Genomic DNA, 23,296 nt, shown 5'->3' with positions numbered 1-23,296 from the left:
TATGCACGGTCAGGCTCTGAATATGTTGGCTATTCATAAAGGACGTTCAAGGTGCCTCAACATCACAGGATCAGACAATGTTCCTGGGTAGTCCATCTCTGAAATTATCTGGAGTGTACGGATCAAACTATCTAAAACACGAGATCTAAACACAACTCCTAACATGTACACAAGCCATAACAACAATAAAAATATACAGCAAAGGAAATGAATACATTTACCAGACAGGACATCACAAACAGACCATGAGAGTTAGAATTTTGACCGGAACCAGAAACTATCATTATGAAACTATTACATTTAACACATTTTAAGATCATAAACAATAATACTGGTTTAATAACTGCATAAATAATTGCCAAAAAGACAATCTGACTAACTTTGTCATAATTATAATTATATATCTAATTGCAAACGTGATTGTGATTGCTGCAAGAGTGTGTGTGTCTCTCTAGCTCAAAGTAATTCTGTCAATGTTAGCAGTCTGTCAGAGCCTCAGTCATTAATTAACTTTATAGGATTGCTCTATAAAAGCTTCCATTTTGTTAAGTGTAAAACAATTTAAGGCATTACTGGAAAGAAACTGATGGCGAAAGAGGCTTATGGTATTAAATCTAGTTACGACTGATTATTTTTCCTAAGGTTTGATATATGATGTAGCATCTGGAAGACAATGAACGTCACAACATGTCAGGTCTCATTCATGAAGCACATGAGGAATTAACTTCTGTGCAAACTGTTCATGAAATCCGTTCTTGTATTAATTGTTGGACAGAATTGCAATAGACAATTTATACAAGAACGGTTTACAAACGCGAGCGGAAATATTCAATTAAATGTGAATAGTTCTTTGAATGTTTGACAGAAATTAGCTCTGCTCATGTATTGCGGGCAAATATGTTACGTAGATTTGAATGCAAGTCTGATTAATCCCTCTATATGTTTGCTAAATAAAAATGCAAGCACACACAGAGTTGCCAAAATGTTCAGGGACACACATATATATATATATATATATATATACACACACACATTGGCAAAGACACACACAAAACAAAACCAACAAAGCTAAAATTACTTCAAGTCTTTGTGGAACGACTTAAGAGTTCTAATCAGTTAATAACGGAATAAACTCTGGATCATTTGAAAATGCATCTAAAAGTTATGTCTGAAAATACTGGAAAACGGCATGAGGTGAACAACGGTGCCACAAACCAATTTATAAAGCTGCAATGCTGGAAGAACAAAAACGCCGTGAAAACTCAAAAGGTTAGGCACTGAAAAACAGGTGGAATGGATTGGAAAATGACCTGGCGATGTCACACGGTGTGGATGTCAAACCCTGATTGGTTAGAGTTCTTCATAGTCTCCGCCCTCACTGTTTCCTGGTCCGTCTCCACCTGCCAGGAAGGCCTCAAGATCGTCCACAGTTCCTGCTTTCTTGGTCCTTGAAGATTTCTTCTTCTTCTTTTCTTTCTCGTCTCCTGTTCCCGGCTCATCTTTTTCCTTTTTCTTGTGTTTGTGTCGTTTCTTGCTGCTTTTCTCGTCCTCCTAGAACAAAAACAAGATTTTTCCCTTTTTATTTCACTACATATAAAGACAGTTTGTGCACAAGCAACGAAATCTGATGGCACGAAAACGTTTTAATAAGAGTAAATTATCAACCAGTATATGCTTTTTGATCGCTGATGCCGATATTGAGAAGGCTGACTGGTGTCCAAGTGTAATGCTGTTATATATAATACCATTTAATGATAACAAATAAGATGCAAATAAAATTGGCGCCATTAAATTAATACTTTTTTAATTGTATAGATTTAGCTGTATTTGACATTAGTTCGGTTCAACTATTATTTTAAATTGCTTTGAAACAAGTTGTATTGTATAAAGCACTATACAAGTAAACAAGATTTGACAAAATGTGCCAAAAATATTATAAAATAAGCTGGACGCTGTTATTTGACAAGCTTGCTGGTACATTTTGGAAGTGATACACATGTCCGCTGCTGCAAAACTCAAAAATAGTCAGTTATTTGCCTTGGCTGATATATCAGTCACAATCAATCAGTAATATGGTCAGGTTTTTAATATCTTACCTCTTTGCTTTTCTTTTTCTTCTTTTTCTTGTCCTTTGTGGAGTGTCTGCTTTCATTATCTGCAAGATAACACACACTTGGAAGTTATGCTGTTATTGGATTACTGGAGTACATTTGACAAGAAAATATTATTTCAGTCTTTCTACTTCAAAATTTCATGTTTTTTTAATGTGCTACTTGCCGTTTCGTTTTTACACAAGTACAATTTCACGATATGATTCGATTTTGACTCACTAGCTTGCGATTCTATTAGATTCCGATTTGATTCAATATCGATTCTTTTGGAAATATATCAGGTACAGTACATGGCAAATTTTCTCAAGGAAAAAAAAATTCTCTAAACTAATGCTGTAAAATATACATGAGTAAGCTGGTACTACATTATAATATTGTATACAAACACCTAAATTACACTCAATTAAGTTTTTATAATAATAAAGTTATAATATTAACAATTACATAATTGTATTTGTACTCAAATTCGTTTTTTTGAAATATAAACATAAAAATGGTGGCTGTCATAAAAACTTGACGGATTTATTCAAACATAAATATTGAAGCAATGAATTTGCAGTGCTCTGCCCTGTGTTAGTCTCACCTATCCTATCTTAAAAATATGCACCAATGTTTTCAATAATCCACTAAAAGGAATCTTTTTTTCATCTTGAGTGTTAATTAAATTGACACTTAAATTAACCGTAAAAAAGTATGACATATTTCAGTGACTGATTAAATAATGTAATCTTGACTTATCTTGTACTACAAATACACACACACACACACACACACACACGCACACATGCACACACACGCTGTTATATGCGTTTTGAAAAGTGGGGACATGGGGTAATGTCCTGAAAAGTCACCTTCTCCTTGTAATACCTATGTTATACCCTTGTCATTATACAAATTTATGTCCTCATTTGTCACAAAAACGCACAATTTGTCACAATTTATGTCCTCATTTGTCACACACACAAAAACACAAACACACGTTATTTACTGAACATACCTTCCTGGTCTTCACTGCTGTCTTTACTCTTAGGTGTCATCTCTTCAAATCCCAGGCCGAACAGGTCAATACCACTGTTGAGGGTCTTAAATGAAGCGGCAGCAGGTTTGGGGGGCTCTGGGAGTCCAGCTAACACAAACCCATCATCCGACCGGTCAGATAAGTCATCTCGTGCAGAAAAAGTGCCCTACGCAAAACAGATGAAGCATAAAATATGAGACTGAGCGGGAATTATTTGGTGGCAGTGGCAAAGTACTTATTTAATATCTAAATGGTCTTTTGTGGGCTTTTCTTATAGAGTGCATTTATTAGATGGTTTATATTTATTTGAGAACAAAAAGCATAAAACACTTTCATTACTTGAAGTAAAACAATAGAAAAACGCAAATAAAAAAATAACAAAAACTTTATTTCAGCTATTTGCCAACTAAACATTTCTCATTTCTCAAGTAAAAAAAAACAAAAAACACTTTTTTTTTTAGAAAAAATAAAAAGCTTTCTAGGATTAAAATGTGAAATGTGTAGAAAAAATAAAAATATATATATACATGATATAAAAATGACAAAATACACAACAAAATTACAAAAATGAAACAAAAAAAACCTGAAAAGGGGAAAAAAAAAAAAAAAAAAAAAAAACTAATTCAACAAACAAAAATATACTAAAATTAGACTAATTGTGGAATAGCAGGCTGTGGCTTAAGATTTCATCAGTTGATTATTTAGTCATAAGCAAGCAACACTAATCAAGAACCTAGAAATTGTTTTCTACCTTCTTGATCTTGTGTCCGTCAAACTCTTCGTTCTTAAAATCAGGGTCGTCCATGACAAATGAAAGCATCTGCTGAGCGACTGGAGCCTCTTGGTCTGAATCTGAGTCGGCCTCAACAGCGCCTCCTGTCTTCAGTCGCTGCACTGCAGGTCCTGCTGGGGTTTTCAGGCTTTGGGGTCTCTCAGCTGGTTTAGACTTGGTTTGCAGCTGTTTGACAGAATTCACTGTAGATCTAGAATTGAGAGTCAGATTCCACAGAAAATATGAGGAAACAATCTTGACTCCAAATAATTATTCATTAAATCAGAGATCTATCCATCTGTCTATCCGTCCAGCCATATATCCATCTATCCCGCAATCATCCATCCATCCATCCATCCATCTGTCTATCCGTCCAGCCATATATCCGTCTATCCCCCAATCATCCATCCATCTATCTATCTATCTATCTATAGCTCTGTCATTCTATCTATCAATCTAGCTCTCTGTCATCTCTCTATCCATCTCTCCATTCCATCTATCCATCTCTCCATCCATCCATCTCTCCATCTATCCATCTCTCCATCCATCATTCTCTATCAATCTGGCTCTCTGTCATCTCTCCATCCATCTCTCTCTATACATCTATGGAAATCACTTGTGCCAAGGTAGCATTAATTGAAAAATAATATCAAGAAATGAAAATTGGCTATGACTTTATTAAGAGTGATTTAATTAAAGTAAATTAGACAAGTCTCTCTGCTGATGGAATTATTTCTATTTCAGAAGCTCATCAACAGTGAGGGAAATTAATTAAAAATGTACAACAAATCTTCAGGAAAATGTGGTCAGGTCTCAACATGTCTGCATCTCACTGAAGTCTTTCTATTAAAAGTATGATGCATTTGACACATCTGCAGGTGGTTTCTTACCCCTTTGAGTTTGGGCCTGATCCAATGCCTTTGTGCTGGGCAGCAGAGGGCAGAGATGAATCTTCCTCCTCTTCATCACTCGTGAGTGTGACGCCCATGCTCGGGACCGCCACTTTAACGGCAGGCTGGGACAGCGCTCTGTCATCCGGATCTAAATCATCCTGGAAGCCGGAGACCAGAGGATTTCCCCGTCCCTCACCATCACTGAGGAAAAGACAGGAGAGCTCTCAGAAGCTTAACATGAGATCAAATTTAAACTCATTTACTTTCTCAATAAATGCCTCTTTTGCTGTGATCAATGCATCAGACTTAGAAGAATACAAACATTTTTATTTTACACTTTTTTTTCATTGTTCCTCAAAATTCTCTACTTTCTTCATCTCTAAAAAACAAACAAACAAACAAAAAAAACCTCATTCCGAGGCAGAAAAATCATGTTGGTCTGAGCAAATGAAAAATCCCACCTGTAATCCTGTCCAGCATGATTATGAGCTGCTGAAATTTCTACAGTAATACTGGAGGGATGATTTTTGCTTTTAGAAACAAACTGCATGTTATAACAGCTCACCTATCACTGTCCAGGATGGGAGCTGATGCTGGAGGTTTGTTCTTTGATTTAACTGCTGTTCCACCATCTTCCAGAAAGGTCCGTTCCATGCCCACCCCCGGCACAAAGTCATCCACACTCTTCACCTTTCCAGAGGGCTTCGGGTCTTCAGAGCCCATAGGTTCTGATGAAGATAAAAAGACCAGAAAAGGGTTTAAAATGCTTTTCTAGCTTCATGGCAACAGGTCAACATTTGTACGTTTACACGTTTTAACAAAATGCATGTTTATTGAAATCATATTAATTGCGTTAAGTAATGGCAAGATGCACAAATTGTTACGCACCTGCAAAGATCAGATATTTATACCATATTTACAACTAAAACATATTTGACTATTTTAGTTTTTCATATTATTAAATTCTATTAAACTTTTATTATTAATTATTTTAAAAAATGGTTAATATAAATGTAACGTTATTAGGTTAGTCTGTCATTACACCTCAAGCATCAAAAGAAAAATATTTTATGAAACAGAATATATTTTTTAAATTGCATTAATATAAAATGCAAAAATTATGTTACACTACTGCAAAGATTCAACATACTTGACCATTATGGAATTACAGAATTTTCCTGTTATAAAATTCTATTATACATTTATTATTAATTATTATAATTATTCTAAAAAAGGTTAATGTAAACATAACATGATTTGCTAAATCTGACAATACACCTCAAGCATTAAAATTTTATTTATTTAAAAAAAAAAACATTCAATCAGGCTCATTTCCTCAACAAATTTTTATAAAAAAATCAATATCTCTTTGGATTTGAGACTTTAGTCTTTGCAACTTTACAGATCTTCTTTATGCACCAAGAGCTTGTAACACTCTAAAGAGAAAGGAAAAAATGAAATCGCATCATATGACCCCTTTAATGTAATACAGTAATAAAAATCAGCCTGATTATTTTGATTAAATAAAATAAGCAATACAACATTCAGTACTAGTAATTATTTTTTAATAATACTACAAACTCACAAAAAAATTTTAATGTCCAGGGCTGCATTTCCCAAAAGCATCACAAGCCTAAATTGATAGTAGCTCCATTGGTGGCAATGGGTCTACGATGTACTTAGGCTTACGATGCTTTTGGGAAATGCAGCCCAGTTTTGGTCCTAAAATTTCACCAAAACACATGAACCATAGTATGGAAATTAATATATGAATATATCTAAAACCTGGACCATCTGTGATGCTGAATGAATGATTAATGATAATTTATGTTATTGTGGCATCTTTAATGCCAGTTTAGACATATGGCAAATTGGGAAAAAAAGGGAAATTTTATGAAACCAAACTAAATTAAGAAATCTAAATATTTGCATATGATGTTTTGAATATAAAATGTAATACAACATGATTTGACACACTTTCTGTTTCTATGTGTTGACAGGAAGTGCATTAGCGTCCTTCTGATTGGCCCCATCCCCCAGGATCTGCAATGCAGCAGCAGATGCACTGGTGCAGAGCTGTGCGTGTGTTTGTCAGTCCAACGGTCTCAGTAATGACTGTGCAGCGGTGGCTCCATTGTTGCCTGATAATGTCTCATTGGTATTCAGTATATAAGGCAATGAACATAGTCCCTGGACGACAGCACCTTTTTACTAGAGTTCATAAAGTCACACTAGCAAACCTACACACACACACACACACACGCGCACACACACACACACACACGCGCAAACACACACGCGCACACACACATGCGCACACACAACAAAAACTTACGATTACGAAATGAGTTCAGGTAATTTTGGTCAGACCAAGAAGGTGATGTACTTTTTTTTATTTTTTTTTTTACAAATAATTTAGCAGATTTTTAACTCTACTTCTACAAAATGATGAATAAAGAATGTGAATGAGGTGTTTTTGCCTTTTCATGTTTTTATTCAATTTAAAATGGTGCTGTTAATCAAATTGTTATATATTCGTTATTAATCGTAATTGTACAGTACTATTATATTTTGTACAGTACATGCAACGGCAACTTTTCATTATTTGAAATAAAATAAACATAAATTTTAATAAAATAAAATAAATAAAAAAAAGTTGCCAAGGCATAATTTCTCATTTTCATTTAGTTTAACTTGAAATACTAAAATAACTAAAATTGAAATAAAAAGCAGTAACTTTGTACAAAACTTTAAAAACATGAATAAAAATGATGAACACACACAAAACAATTACTCATAGTTAAAGTAAAATTAAAATGAAAACAGTACATAAAAAAAATCAAAATAGTCAAAATATTACAGGGTTTCTGCAGGTTTTAAGGAAGGTAATTTTAAGACTTTTTAAGACTAGGAATAAATTGAATGGAACATGATATGTCAATATGGTCTCTAACAGGGTTTTTTCCTGGGTCAAAAATGGTCGGTGGTGGGTCATCCACACACACAGTAAAAAGTACCCTACCCATGTGATCTGCGAGTCCAATACTTACAATTCATTTTAAATAAATGTAAAGAAACATTTATGTTTGTGATTTCTGCTCATCCTTTTTATTCATTAAATCAAAAAACCATCACTGTCAGGACAGATAATAAAACAAAGTGCTTACAACTATTTTACATGTAAACGTCACCATTACCAAAGTATCGTTAGAAAAGTAGCATTAAAAATGTAACTAAAAAATGTATTTCACTAATAGTCTAATTTTTTACAATATACAATTGAATAAAATTAGCAGCTAGTTAACAAAACTTGCTTTGTGCTTTGTTCTGGTTTCACCTCACTCCAGTCTAAATTATTTTGTAGGTAATTTACTACACATTGTCATATAAAGACCATGAAAATACTGTAGATTATTAAGGCTAAATCTTACTAACCACTCTTGCTAAATGGGGTAACAATTACGATCTAATTTCTGAGGTGTTCTGAGTAAATGATTTATACACTGATTCAGACAGTGATGTATCATGAGTTCAGTGTTGAACAGATCAGTTGTTTTAACCATTCAATAAAATGAATCGGTTCAAAAGAGTCATTAGAATCGGACATTAGCGGACGTTGACGCTCTCTGCTTTTTCTCTCCCTCAGTTAACATGCGTGCTTTCACACGTGCATAAATCACATTAACTGATCAAAAAAAGCTTTGGCGGGACAAAAATTCACTTTGGTGGCCGCCAAAAAAATTTAAATGCAGGAAAAAAACTGTTCTAAATGTAAATGTCTTGAATTGGCAACACTTCAAAGTCTGAACACACAACCTCCAAAAGTTTATAATTCATTTGACAAAAAAGTCTGAAGATTCTTAAATCAAAATACATTTACTTGAGAAACAAAATGACAGGAGATGAATCTTGTTTTCTGAGAAATAAGTTTATGATTAAAACAAACAATTATGTTTCAAGCACAAACTACTTAATTCTGTTCAATTTCACAGAAAACAAGATGTTATATCTTCAATTTGCATCTCAAGTAAATGTATAATGATTTAAGGATGTTTAGGTATTTGTACTGGAAAACAAAACCGAAAAACTGAGATGCAACATTTAATGCCATGACTTTATGAATTTAAGATTTTCCGCTCCAATTTCAGATCTTGATTTGTAGAGGGGCGAATTAAGACCTGCAGAAACCCTTTATTAATAAAAACTATTATATCAACGCTACTATAGTAGCACTGTTCTGTACTGACCTGGTTTGTCTGGTGACGCCTCTGCAGCGGACGATCCGAACAGGCGTGAGATGAAGCCTCTTTTTTTTCTGTTAAGTATATTTATACACATATATATATATATATATATATATATATATATATATTTACACTATATAAAATTGTGTTATTAATAATATTAATTATTATTCTACTGTATTATAGAGTGCTATTATTATTGTTGTTATTAATCCTATTATAAAATAGAATAATATATATTATTAACAGTAGTGACAACAAGAGCAATAACAAAGACAATAATAATAATTATTGTTTTATTTTATAAAATAATTAATAATAATAATGTAATTTTATTAATGAAAAAAGACTAAATATATTACTGTTGTAAATTATAATTAATCTGTAAAATAAAATAAAAAAATATATATATAGTTAATACACCGGTATGTGGTGAGGTTTACACTAACATGTCATAGTTCTGGTCCTCGGTCTCCTGCTGAACACTGAGCTCTTCTAGTGTGGCATCGATGTCAAGCTGATTTGTCTCCAGTTGCCGTAACAGAGTCTCCCTCTGCAAACACAAACATCACATCAAACACACTGTAAACTCCCAGGACATCAACACTGACCTCATTTTTACTCAAGTAAGCACTTTCTAAATCTTCTTTATTATTTCTAAATTAGGAGGAGGACTGGAAATTAATGGGTAGAGAAATATGCAAACCTTCAAGCTGTCAGCGCAACTTTTTCTGAAATACACAGACTATCCAATAACCAGGGGTGCACATAAGTGGTGCACAGGTGCGTATGCATGACCAAAATAAAAAATACGCTGGGTAAATAAGTTCACACCGCTCATTTGCGACAGCTGTTAATGCACAATCACCGTTTTAGATCAACTTACTGTAATAATGTACATGATTTCCATTCGAACCGAATGCATAAATCTAGGCTATGCACTGCTGGTATACAAAGCAAAACGCAAACCTGTGACATTTCATTCGCTTACGCACTTTACTCGGCAGCGCCAAAACAGGCAGTGCAGATACTTACTCGATGACAACCCGCCAAAATAAAAGCTTGCTGATTTTAGGTTTGAAAATGTTAAATAATCATTAAAAAAAGTTAAGGGAAAAACTGAAAATGAAAATATTAGCATTGTATTTTTAAACATACTGTACATTTTTTTTATTTTTTAATACTCATACACTTTATTTAACACTCAATACTCACTTTTATTTTAAAATATAATAGTATTATCAAAGTTTATTATTATTATTATTATTATATTTAAAAAAACTAAAAGTGCAATAATACTATTTTTTATTTATTTATTATAGTTATATTTAATGGGTCACACTATGTGCAGGGTGAGCACCAAAACAAATCTCCAGGTGCTCTCTTGAAAACTACATTGAAAAACTTGTGCACCCCTGCCAATAACTGTTCTTAACCGGACAGAATTGATACTTGGGGTAAGAAGTTTGTTCAAAGTCATGGAAGTTAGAAGTGGCCTTTAAACGTTGACTGAAAAAGATAGCAAGGAGAGGAAAACAGATCTCGGCACAGCACTAAAATTTTCATGAGATTGACATGCTGTGGTCGACGGACTGATTCTGAGCAGCGGGATTTGCATCACGTTTACTGCAGCAAGTCTGAACAACTTAGTCAAGCTGTTCTACCGACAACACTATTGACAAATATTAAACACTCCTGTATAACAGGAGATCTAAACAACAGTGTCCTGCAGATAAAAGAGTCATAAACAGACTTGTTAAATATCCAAAACAAAACCCCGTGGCACCATCCTGATATGGTATCTGATACTTTTATGAGCTATAGAGGTTGCATCTGTATTTATGATCTTGTACAACTGGTTAATTGAACTAGACTAGAGAAGTTAATTAACCAGTCCTCCAACCTACTGACTATGGAGTAACCTCAGGAAGAGCCTGAGACGCTGACACATAAGACACAGCAGTCGCTATTGATCCCCGGGCTAATTTCAACCTACCTTATTAAGTAATGCCATTCAGTCAGTCTCTAGAGATGCATAACGAGAATACAAATAAACAATGGACTTTAACTTTACTGCTAAAGCAGGGGTGCTCAAATCTGCTCCTGGTGGTCCACAGCTGCCTACTGAGTGCTCTCGAGAAGACCTTACTGTAGGCTTCCTGCAACATTTGACCAATTAATTTCCATAACTTGTGTGATTAATAAGGGTGCTGTTATTGTTAACGAAAACTAAAAGTAAAACTAAAATGATTAAAAATCACTTTCAGTAACTGAAATAAAGCTGAAATACAATAAAATATAAATATTAGATGAAAAACATTGGCAACTAAATGAAATAAAATAAGTTGAAGTTGAAGTACTAAGACTAAAATCAAAATGTAAAAATAAAAGCTATATAAAAAATATAATATAAAAAACCTAATACTAATAAAAACGTAAAAAGTGCATGACAAAAATACTAAAATGTTACGATAAAATTATTTAATTATAATGAAAACTGAAAATATGAATATAAAAGCTAATTCAAAATATTAATAAATACTATAAAATATTAAAATAATAAAAAAATATCACTGGTTTAATTAAAATCCTTTAAATTGATTAAAAAAAGTGTAGAGATTTAACTTTTTAAATTTAAATTGATATCAATTTCTAGCTAATGGAATATTTTAGAGCAATGCACATAAAAAATACAAAAATGAATTTTTTGATGGAATTTTTCATTACAGACTTTAAAAATTTCATTCATTCCTGTGACTTTTCCAGGTCAGGAAATCACAATTTAAAATACAGTAGTCTCATATTTCTAGATTTTCAATGACCATGGGAGCTACTGTGATTTCAGAAATCGTAGTTATGATGTGAATTCAAGGGATTTTGCTCAGAATTAACTAAATTATAATAATAATAATAATGCATCAGGAAATTTCATATTTCTCTCATTTTCAGTTCCTGACACAGACAGAACCATTTCAGCACTAGTACAAAAAAAAAAAAAAAAAAAAAAAAAAAAAAAAAAACACCGCAGAAAACAAACAAACAAAAAAACTCATGGATACATCTCTATATTTTTTCACAATAGAGCAATGTCCAGGCATCCTTAGAATGCTATTTTCAATGCTCTATAATTTGGGTGACACTCATTCTATTTCTGCATACTGCTTTGAAAAAAAAAAATAAAAAAAATTGCAGTATGTGAATTGGAACGCAGCCCTGAAATCTACAGCAGGTGTGTTAGTGCACGGCAGCAGATCTCCAGGAGAAGCATAAAGAGCCCCTGCCATGATCCAAAAACTAGAAGTCTGAATGAAATCAAAATCCTTGTGTAAGGTATGTGAGGATTCCACTTGAAATGATGCTAAAACTAGACAAACATTGACCCGAGAGCAAGTGTTCATCTCTGACTTTGAGAGTTTTCTCTGACCTGCAGCTGCAGGAATGGGATGTTGAAGAAGCGATGGAGGTATTTGAGACCAAAGCCGTTTTTCATGGAGGACTCGGCATAGTGGATGTAGGAGGAGCCCGGCGGTCTAAAATGAAAAAGGATTATGGGATTAGGGAAAAGTTGGCTGTTGGGGAAAAGTTGGCTTTGTGTAGGTTATTCACGAAAGACAGATCTTCCCAGTATTTCATAAAATGCTTCCCATTGCATGATTTATTAGCATAAATTGCTAAATTGTTTCACATGGGCAAAAAGACTTCATTTTTCAATGTCAGATAATCAAGGAGGAGAAACTTTTAAGGTAACTGTGCAATTTTAATTTGTTAAAATGCTTTCCCATTTGTAGACGGGCTTACTGGAAAACATTAACACAGAAAAAATGATACTTTTTTAGCCATCTGACATATAAACTTTAGGCTCAACCAATGGCATGAGTATGAGGCGAGACTACCTTTTTGAAATTCAAAGGTCTTCACGACAACCCATCAAAATAAAAGTTTAACTTGAAGAAACTGTGACAGAAATATATTACTACTGTCCAGTAAAAAGGTCTTCTCAAAGTAACAAACATTTATTTGTTTAAATTTTAACAGTAACCCTTTGTTGTGCAGCATTTGCTTTACCAAAGAATAAAAGGAACTGTTCAATTTAAATTTGATGACATAATATAAGATCAATTAAATGTTTAATGTTTTATACCTTTATTTGATTACCGCTGATTATGACAATAAATTTGTATTAAATCCAGAAAAATTAAAACAGACAACATAGAATTTCTTGGGGAAAAGCATTCATAGGGCCCTATTGTAAAACTAATTGTAAAAATTTTAATAAATTAAAGTTTTAGGAGTATTTTTTTAATTCTAAAATTTTGAAATGTATAAGTTAAATTTATTAGATATGCTTTTTGATTTTTTAAAATTTAATTAAACCATTCAAACAGAAAAATAATTATAATTTTAAAAAAACTCTAGAGAAATTAAAATGGGAAACACAGAATTTGGGGAAAATACAACAGAATTTGCAAAAAAAAAAAAAAAAAACTAAAATGGATTCCATAGGGGCATAAAATTGAATTTTTGTGAAACTTTTAATAAAATGTTGTTAAATTGTACACATTTCAGGATTTCAATTAATTAGACATGCTTTTTGATTACTAGCATTTAACATAACCTTTCAAACAGAATCCAGAAAATTGGAAAAATGGAATTTGTGGAAAAAATAAAACGAAATTTAGTAAAAAATTTACAATATTTTACAGGTCCCAACTTCAAGCATGGAGTTGGACTAAGATGGTCCGTAAGCCCCTTGTTTTGAGTGTTAATCTTGAACTGCCCACCTGTTCAGACTGTTGATGAAGTCTCTGATGTCGTCGGGTAAGATGACCCTGTGCTCGCCCATGTCCCGCTGGTTACCCAGGACACACACTGGGATGTGTGTCGGCACTTTTGGCAACTCCCTAAGGATGTAGTTGAACGTCCTACAGCAAAAACAAGAGTCTGCGATTCATATGAAACATACTTTGATGTGATTTCCTTGTGTAGTGCACAGTTTTATACATTAAAGACATACCTCTTAGATACACATTTATAAATCAAAAACTATATCTAAAAATGTGAGTTTTAACATTTAGTGCAGTTTGGGATATTTTTAAACTGATTCATCAAATCATCTTATTTGCATTATTGGCCAGTACTCCTAGACTTCAGACCACCCACACATACGTTGGCAAGACACATAGCAGAAATGCCAGCAAGCAGCATTAAAAAGCAAAGCAGTAAATGTATTGTCTTGTTTGTTCGTCTACACTGGCCTGACAGCAGCATAAAAACCAAGCAGAAAAATAATCAAAGTAATTCTATCTTTATCTGGTAAACGATTCTGACCAGAAAAATCAAGAACGCAAAGGGTAGACCAAGATCACAGCCAACATTCATTTAGTGAGCTGAGCCCCATTTTTCGTACATGGATCACTGAGATAGCTGAATTTCATTGATGATTTGACACAATCCTAGATTGTCCCATTCTTCAAATCTTAAAGGTGGGGTAAGTGATTTCTGGTAGCCAATGTTGACATTTGAAATCACCAAAACAAACACGCCCCACCCCAAAAGGGTCTCGCCTCTATTTTGATAGCTCTGCCCCACACATACGTACGCAACCCAGGCAACGATTAGTTCTGTGATACAAAGCAAAACCAATGTTATACTGTGTCTAGAATAATTAGACTATTCATATTTAATAATGATCATTCGAGCGCTCAGTCACATACACACTCATTGAAATCATACAGCCGCCTTCTATCGTATCACACACAGGACCAAACTGATTTCTCTTTTGCAGTTTTCAATAACTAGATGGCACTGATATATCTGCCAGATAAAACAATAAACACAATATAGCTTGATCTCAGCCAGATGATCATGTATTTCAGTGGTTCTCAATTACAGCATATTTCGTACGTTTCTCTTATCACTTCAGACGTTTGTTCTATTCGACAGTAAGTGCCCTGCAAAGTGGACATCACAGTATATTCCGCCATGATTCCAGTTCGAAGCAAGCGTATATGTTCCATTCAAAGAGTATTAAAGTGTGCGAGACATGAATTTAAAGGTGGGGTAAGCGATTTCTGGTAGCCAATGTTGACGTTTGAAATCACCAAAACACATACATACACAACCCAGGCAACGATAAGTAAACAAAGCAAAACCAATGTTACACCGTGTCTACACCGGACGCGAGTGGTGCGGTGCGACAAAATACTATAGAACTCATTATAATCAGTGATGCGGTCTACACCATAGATATATATATCTCTATGGTCTACACTGGATGTGGCGCGACATGACAAATCCCTGACAGAAAACTGCTGCTGCGTTCTATTTATGACGTATTGATACAAATTTCAAATGATTTTCAACGGTCGCTTTGTCGCGTCCAGTGTACTAGACAGACTTTAGCTGTTGCAGCGCAGACACGGTGTTACTCACCTATCGAGAAGAAACAAAGCAACCTCGGCGTCCGATCGCAGGCCTTCCGCTCCTTGAGTTCTCTTCAGCGCTGGAAAGCTGATCCGATATTTACACGGGTCCTACTTCTTGCCTAATAGCCTTAAGCCTTCTTTTGTTTCCGTTTTCCTCTTTTGTTTTTTATCCGCCATCTCTATCTTTCTGTCGCTCGGCTCGCTAATGTTCATCATGTGCACTCTCCTCCACAATGAGTAGACACGCCCCTTACTGCTGATTGGCTACAAGTTTGTTTTGCTAGTCGGCCCAAATCAGTTTTCTAAAGCGTTTTTGAAAAATCGCTTACCCCACCTTTAATTCGCTTTTCACATCTGTACACTAAAATCTGCCATTAAGTAGGTTAATTTAACATTTAAACAGAATTTGACTGTTGTTCATAAGTGGAAATTATATCTTATGAGAGCACCTTGTTGAGCAGGCAAAATAAAACCAACATTCAGCATTGGCTGGCATTTTACTAAGAGACAAAGTTGTGTCTCTTTAGTCATGAGGGAAGACTTCACCTCATAAATCTGCTGGAACCGCACATACTGTACACAACTGTGGCCAAGTGGCAATTTCTACAGCACAGGAGATGCAGAGTAAACATGGTAAAAATAGTGCTGTCTGTCATGCCATTACAAAAGTGAAGAAATTATGCTCTATGCTGGTGACTATTTTTGCTCTTATATGGCTCAGAAATTCTTCAGAGCCTTTTAAAATTAGCCCTTGTACTGCTGGTATTATGAAATGGTTTCTTTTTTTATATGTTAAACAATTATATATTAACAGAATAAAAATCTAATATAGATTAGATATTCTATATGATGTTTATATATCTATTCTAGATATATAAACATCTAAAATGTACACACAGATGACTACAAGGCTCCCAGGAGCACAAAAGCAGTTGTTAAGGCAAAAACACAGCCCTATCAATAAAGTAGAGCCCAGGTTTGCAAACAAGTGGCACCTGCGATGGTGTGCTTGGGTCAAAAAGGAAAGACCCACTGGCAGAATGCAAAGCAGATCCAATGAGCAGAGAGATAAACAGAGTCAGAATCTTTAAGAGACACTGGGCTGCAGGTATTGGTTTCATTGCTTTCTTTGTTCCTTGACTCTACTGAGAATGAGATGCTCAATGCAACCCAACGCCCAGTTCTGGCACCTGATCCTGACCACAGACCAAAAAGAGGGACGACGGGGTGGGAAAGGAGTGATGGAAGGATAGGAGAGGGAGACGGAGAATGAATGAGGGGTTTGGAGAGAGTGAACGTGGGGAAAATCAGAAGGAAAGGCAGATTCCTTACCACTGTTTGGTGATGTCGAACATCAGGATCACACCGTTACAGTTCTTATAAACATCCAGGAACTCTGCGTCGAGAGCCATCTCGGTTTCCGACTGCACAGAGAGCAAAACAAGATTACTAAAAATGACATCTTGTTTCCAGCTGAATGAACATTAAAACCAGCTTACAGACTACACAATGAGAAATTTGAGATGTCAAATGATAACTAACGAATCAAATGTATTTTCAGTCAAAACCAAACTTTGAAGTATTAATCGCATGGTAATTGTCCAGAAGACTTGCACTTCCATTCATAAGTTTGTGGTCGGTAAGTTGTTTTTTTTCTCTTTTTTTAAAGAAATTAATACTTTTATTCAACAAGTAATAATTAAATTGTTCAAAAGTGACAGTAAAAAACATTTATAATGTTACAGAGATTTCAAATAAATGCTGTTTTTTTGACATTTCTATTCATCATAGATTGCTCAAATAAATGTAGCACTGTTTCTAAAAAAATATGAAGCAGCAACTGTTTTCAACATAGCATATTAGAATAATTTTTGAAGGATCATGTGACACTAAAGAGTGGAGTAATGATGCTGAAAATCCAGCTTTGATCACAGGAATAAATCACATTATAAAATGTATTCGAATAGAAAAGAGTTCTCTTAAATTGTAATAATATTTCACTGTTTTTACTTCATTTGTGATCAAATAAATACAGCCTTGTTCAGCATAAGAGACATAAAATCATTTACAATCTTTTCAACAGTAGTGCAACTACCTACAAATATTTCTTGTTTAACAAATACCTCCTGAGGGTCATTTTCCAATTTCAGATTCTCGCCGCGTCTTTTCCCTTTCCCTGCAGTAGTTGGAAAAACGTGGATATTACAATTAGGCAACTGTGAGTCTGAGATACGAGAAGAGTAATATTCATATGCTTACCCACCCAGTACCACCAAAGCAGCCAAACTATCATTTTGCTGTCCTCTTACGTAGGTTGCCCTGAATCTTTACACAATTTTACAAGACTGCTGGAACCCTGACTGTTCTAAACAACTTGACAGTCACAGCAATTCATAAGTAAAATATTGCTCTTATTAGTACTAATAGTATTATAATATAAATTACATTTAGGGTACACATTGCTAACTTTTGAGAAATATGGAGTGTCCTTCCACCTATACACGGATGCATTTTCCCTTAAAATAGTATTCAGTATCTTATTTCAATATTTACATGTGTATAAATTAAAAAAGACAAAAGCAGATAGAAAGTAATTAGAGCAAACCTGAATCAACAGCAGCAGCTCCCTGTGCAAATATTTTCATGGTAACCACAGTTTACTCCTATAGTTACTATAGATGTTGTTTTATCATAAACTCATACGGTTCTCCTTCAGTGTAATATGTCCAATCTTTCTCACAATTTAATTTTTTGTTGTCAGTGGTGGCTAAAGATAAACTTTTAACAACATCTTAAATATGGTATTTTGATGAGAACTATGGCTACCATGGTAAATGTTTGCAGGTAACAACTACCAATTTACAAAGAGTGTAAATAGAAAATGCAGGTATGCTTAAGAGAGTATTATTGTTGTTGAGCATAATTTAAACCACAACTGAATTTTCAATTCATGCATCATTTATGAACTTTTAAAAGGGGGCTGTTTGAAATAATGTTTACATTATAGAAGATGATTCTGGCAACAATTTCAAAAATGAATACAAAATGTGATCCATTATAAACAAAACATATCACATGCCCCCTATTAAAATAAATGTACTGTGGGAAAAATGTGGTCATCTGATTTTAATGCAAGTCCACACTAGGTTCTAATAATAGCACAAGCTACTGAAGGTCTATTCTGAGCACGGTTTCATAGTAAAAGAAGAGAGGTGAAGATCACAACACACACACACACGGTTTAATGTTTGACTAATACATTACTAGTTCTCACCTACACCTTCTGGAAGAGGAAGCTTTTGCCCTTTGAGTATTTGCAGACCATAAGAAAAGAAGTAAAATACATTACATCTTTTTCCTTTACAGATAGCTGCAAACATATTGAAATTACCATTTCATTAAGTCTGCATTTTTCAGTGCAAATCTTTCAAGTGCTTATTTCTCGGCAAATAAAAATTTAGTTTGGGGTTCACACATCGAACTGCTGCACCGGCTAACTTGTACTAACTAGCACTAGGGAAAGCCCCTTGTCACTAATACCAGAGTGCTTCCTAAAGACTCACCTTTATCTACCACATCCCAGACTTCAACTTTCACTACATCGTCTGTTGCTGCGGGGCAAAAAATAAAAGCAAGAACAAAATACAGTCAGAAATAGTCAACAGGTTCTGATACTTCACAAAAGATGACCTAGTATTTCTCTTTTCTGATAGGGTAGTCTACTTATATAAATTATTTTAGATCACTGGCAAGATCTTTGAATATAAACTACTTCCTTTCATAAAACCAACCAAAAAATTAGTCACAGGTCTGTGCTGAAAGGGTTGCAGACAGCAAGGTAACGTATTAGACAGAAATCTAATAGCATATTTGGCACAGTGATTGCTTCATGTGTTTATCTGGTAAATCACATGTTGGTTATTGTGTATGATTTTACAAAATTATATTTTAATCACATTTTGATTTTAAGGGCATTTTTGTTTACTTTTGCAACAATTTTGAATGGTTCTGTGTTGGGTTGCATCTTTATATCCTGAAGCAAAAGCAGATGAGACTGACTAACCTAGACTAGGGCTGTCAAAAAAATTCGAATTTCGAATATTCGTCGAATAAAATTAAAAAAATCCACATTCGAATGCAAAAACGTTACATTAGAATTTAAGGTCTGCGTCAGCCGTTAGGTAGCCTTATCAGTGGCGCACAAGATGCGATGACGATGTATGTGTCGTTTTTTTTTTCTAATTGTTTAAGCAACTTTATTAATTATATATGGTTTATAAACATTATTTTAAACATTATGCACTTTTTGTTCAAAGATAGTCGTGTTATTTTATTACGCTTTGAAGAAACGTGCATAATATTTTGCTCGATGCGCCCTCTTGTGGCCTCAGGAGAGAAGCCAAAAGCTTTTTTCCCCCTAACTGAAATTATGACTTTTAAATTCGAATATAATTCGCATTTTGATAATATTTAAGTAGAAAATTCGAATTTAGTTTTTCAGTCATTTTGACAGCCCTAAGCTAGACTAGTGATTCATCAAAATAAAAATTCTGGGCCAGAAACAGAAAATTTAGGATGCATTTGCCCCAAAAACCTAAAAAGACAAAAATATTTTAAAATATTATTTTTTTTTTTTGTATAAGTGTATTAATATTATTGCACCAAAATTATTTTTTTAACCAAAATCGAAATTACATTTTTCATTTAGCTGAAAACTGAAAATACATTTGATTTAATATTTAATTAAATATTTATTTAATAATTAACAATTTGTACAAACATTTAAATTGCACATACAGACTATTTTTTGTGTCAAATTTTTATTTGTAGATGAAATATAAACATTTAAATAGTGGCTGTTAAAACTTGTTTTCATGACAGATTTATCAAACATATTAAATAACGAAGACAAAAGGTTAAGCAAAAATGTAATGTAGTGCATATATTTAGCAAAATCCTACAGCGCTCTGTCACGACACTTTAAAGGGTGTCAAAACAACATTTATTGCTTGTATTTTGTGATGAAATTGACAGAATTTGAGACTGTGTGTCATATTACAAAAGCTTATTGTCTTAAAAGCTTATCATTGGATGGCAGGTGTGCTACAATGATGTTCAGTGAAGTTCACGTATTAACAGAAAACAGCATAGAATAAAATGATGATTTTGAGATTTAAGAATCCATATCAGCATCGATTAAAAACAATATTGTTAATCCAATCCTAGCATTCACACTGCTGAAATGTTTACTTATTGAGGTTATCCACGTTGTGTGAATTAAATAGACACCCACACAGTCAACACGCACTATTTTGGCCAATTATTTCAGCCCTCCAAAATTATTTCAGGCTGAAACTGAAAATTGTTATTTTAGCCGCTGAAATTTCAGTACATCTCTAACCTAAGTTATAAGATGAAGCTACGAGGTGCATTGAGGGACAGTGCATGAGGTACTCAGCAATACTCACTTTTGTAGTTCCAGTGAATGCTGGTGACCTGGATCTCCTGCGTGGGGATGTACTCTTCCAGAAACTTTTTCCCTTGAAGCCGGTGCCAAAGTGCACTTTTACCCGTGTTCCTGTCCCCACGGATGACTATTTTCACTGAGAGAAACAAGCAGACACAAGAACATTAACATGATCTAAGAAACCCCAAATTAAACAATCCCAAGTTTCAAAGCATAAACAAAGGGCACTGAATGGAAATGGAAAGATCTAAACCAAGACAAGAAGTTTCACACCAGATTTGTACTGTATTTGTTTTGTACTGATACAGCACAGTGCCAGCTATATCTACCAAAATGCACTTTTCACAGCTGAAATGCTTGGTATCTTGGGATATCATTCTGCATGTCTAAAAAAAATACACCGCTACCAAGGAGAAGCGACTGGAAAAATAGGCCAGTAGGTGGGTGATCATGTATCATTCATGCATTTTTTATTAACACACAGAGCACGGAAACAGCGGAAACAGCACGACGAGTATTCAAAGTCAGATCAATGAAGAAACACCGACTGGCTCACTGATGCAGCATCGCATGTCAAAACACAACTTCAACAAAACTCCTTCACACCGGCTGCAGGCAAAGCAAGAAGCATTCAGTTACTGTACGTCTTGTTGTGCTTTTGATGATGTCTCAAATTTCCAATTAATTAATTTTTTACTTTGCATTTCATAATTGTTTTGAGGAAAAATAAAGACAAAATAAAGCTAGATTTTTAGGTTTTTGCATTTACATTATTTTCATAACAATTAAATCAAATTCATATTACTGTAATGCAATAAATAAATAAAATTTCCACTGCTATTCTCAATGGTGATTGTCATCGGATTTGCAATACTGTAATGCTTTTATTCTTCTAAAATCAGTATAAATTAAAAGTTGTACAAAAACTACTAGTATATGAGACTTAAACTACTTCAGTCTGTGTGCATTCAATTTATTTAATACACGAGTTTCACAATTTGAGTTGAATTACTGAAATAAATGAACTTTTCCACGACATTCTAATTTATTGAGATGCACCTGTACTTCTTAAATTATGTATTTTTTAATATATATATATACTTTTTTTTTAATGTATTAATTTTTAATGATTTGTGGATGAAATATGACCAAGACAAGTTCTTGACAGATTTCAGGAGTTTTGTTTCAATTTGTTTTTAAAGAAAGTAGGGATTAGCCAATACCACTTTTTCCAGTACTCGCCCGATACCGATACTTTTATTTTTGGTACAAGGAAAAACTCACGCCGATACCTATATTTTTATTACATTTGTAAATTTTTTAAATATTGGGTAGGCCAGTATCGGGCCCGATACCGATACCAGTATCGGTATCGGTGCATCCCTAAAAGAAAGTTTAACCTAGCAAAACAAGTACTGCCGAGTTCTATTCAAAAGTATAATACTTTAGACAAACCACAAGGAAAAACTCACTCGACAAGCCTACAAGAAAACAATGGATGTTTTCAACACAATTGAAATCTATTTGTGAGTGGCTCTGCTCAAAGAAAGTTAGATTAAACATGAAGCTCTTACTGTTATATTGCACGCCCTTGGCGAAACGCCTCTGTAGATTCTGGTTCATGGACTGCAGGCCTGAAGGAATATTTCTATCCCTGAGCTGCCCTGCTTCAGAGCCCACCAGCTTCTTCAGAGCGGTAAACATCTTGATGAAAGCTCCTTCAACAGTCCAGCAATGCTAAAGCCTGGTCTTCTGGGGAAACACTCACTGCGGTGTCAAAGATCGAAGACTTCAGACTTTCTTAACCTAACATATTGATGGCAGGTGTGACGTGGTCTAAAGGTCAAAAGTGGAGTCCGTCTTCAATATATATTGATGCAGTTAGCAGATGTTTACTTTCTATTTCAACAGTTTACAATCCTAAAATGTGCCATTTTAGCCACTGTAACCGTTGATATTTGTCCAAACCGGTCTACTGGCATCACCTGCGAGAAAAACAATGTGGGCACATCAGATACAGGAATCATAGAAACTGCCCTCAGTTATAGAAAAATGTAATAAATTCAGTCATAATTTACTCACAGGAAGGTTTCTTGAAGCATCTTGGAGACGTTGTCACAGTTCTGATATTTCCTACTGACACACTACAGCAAAAGATAGAAATAATGGACTTAAAACCATTTTTTAGCTGCTGAAAATACTAGTATTCTAATAATTTTGGCCACCACTGTATATTCTTCCAAAGCAATACAATTTTTGTCAGGAATAGACCAGAATTTAAGTAAAACAAACAAAAAAAACTTGCGTGGAAAAGAGTAGAGTGAACATTTAAAGGGGTCATATGATGCGATTTCAAGTTTTCCTTT

The 23,296-nt window shown here is 34.2% G+C and overlaps 2 protein-coding genes across 2 annotated transcripts in view; both read right to left on the bottom strand.

The window, feature by feature from the left end:
* Window positions 1-1,370, bottom strand: part of ajm1 (apical junction component 1 homolog) — a 50,356-nt gene extending 48,986 nt beyond the window's left edge. Inside the window, exon 1 of the mRNA XM_016534291.1 lies at window positions 1,311-1,370. The gene's annotated coding sequence lies outside the window, so the exon portion shown is untranslated. The remainder of the gene's footprint in view (window positions 1-1,310) is intronic.
* On the bottom strand, window positions 915-23,029 carry rabl6a (RAB, member RAS oncogene family-like 6a). Its single transcript, XM_016534226.1, has 16 exons — window positions 23,013-23,029; window positions 22,505-22,915; window positions 20,932-21,066; window positions 19,027-19,074; window positions 17,587-17,639; window positions 16,796-16,887; window positions 13,820-13,960; window positions 12,463-12,568; window positions 9,488-9,591; window positions 9,042-9,100; window positions 5,360-5,522; window positions 4,792-4,995; window positions 3,881-4,112; window positions 3,109-3,295; window positions 2,097-2,155; window positions 915-1,551 (listed from the first exon to the last, which is right to left on the bottom strand). Exons 2-16 carry the CDS (start codon window positions 22,632-22,634, stop codon window positions 1,351-1,353), a joined length of 1,914 nt encoding a protein of 637 aa, XP_016389712.1. The 5' UTR covers window positions 22,635-22,915; window positions 23,013-23,029; the 3' UTR covers window positions 915-1,350.
* Between the last annotated feature and the right edge of the window lie 267 nt (window positions 23,030-23,296).

Source organism: Sinocyclocheilus rhinocerous, unplaced genomic scaffold (genome assembly GCF_001515625.1).
Source record: "Sinocyclocheilus rhinocerous isolate Xijiao unplaced genomic scaffold, SAMN03320098_v1.1 scaffold1295, whole genome shotgun sequence".
Classification (NCBI taxonomy): Eukaryota; Metazoa; Chordata; class Actinopteri; order Cypriniformes; family Cyprinidae; genus Sinocyclocheilus; species Sinocyclocheilus rhinocerous.
Note: the sequence above shows the minus strand (reverse complement) of the source record. Positions and strands in the feature narration are given on the sequence as shown.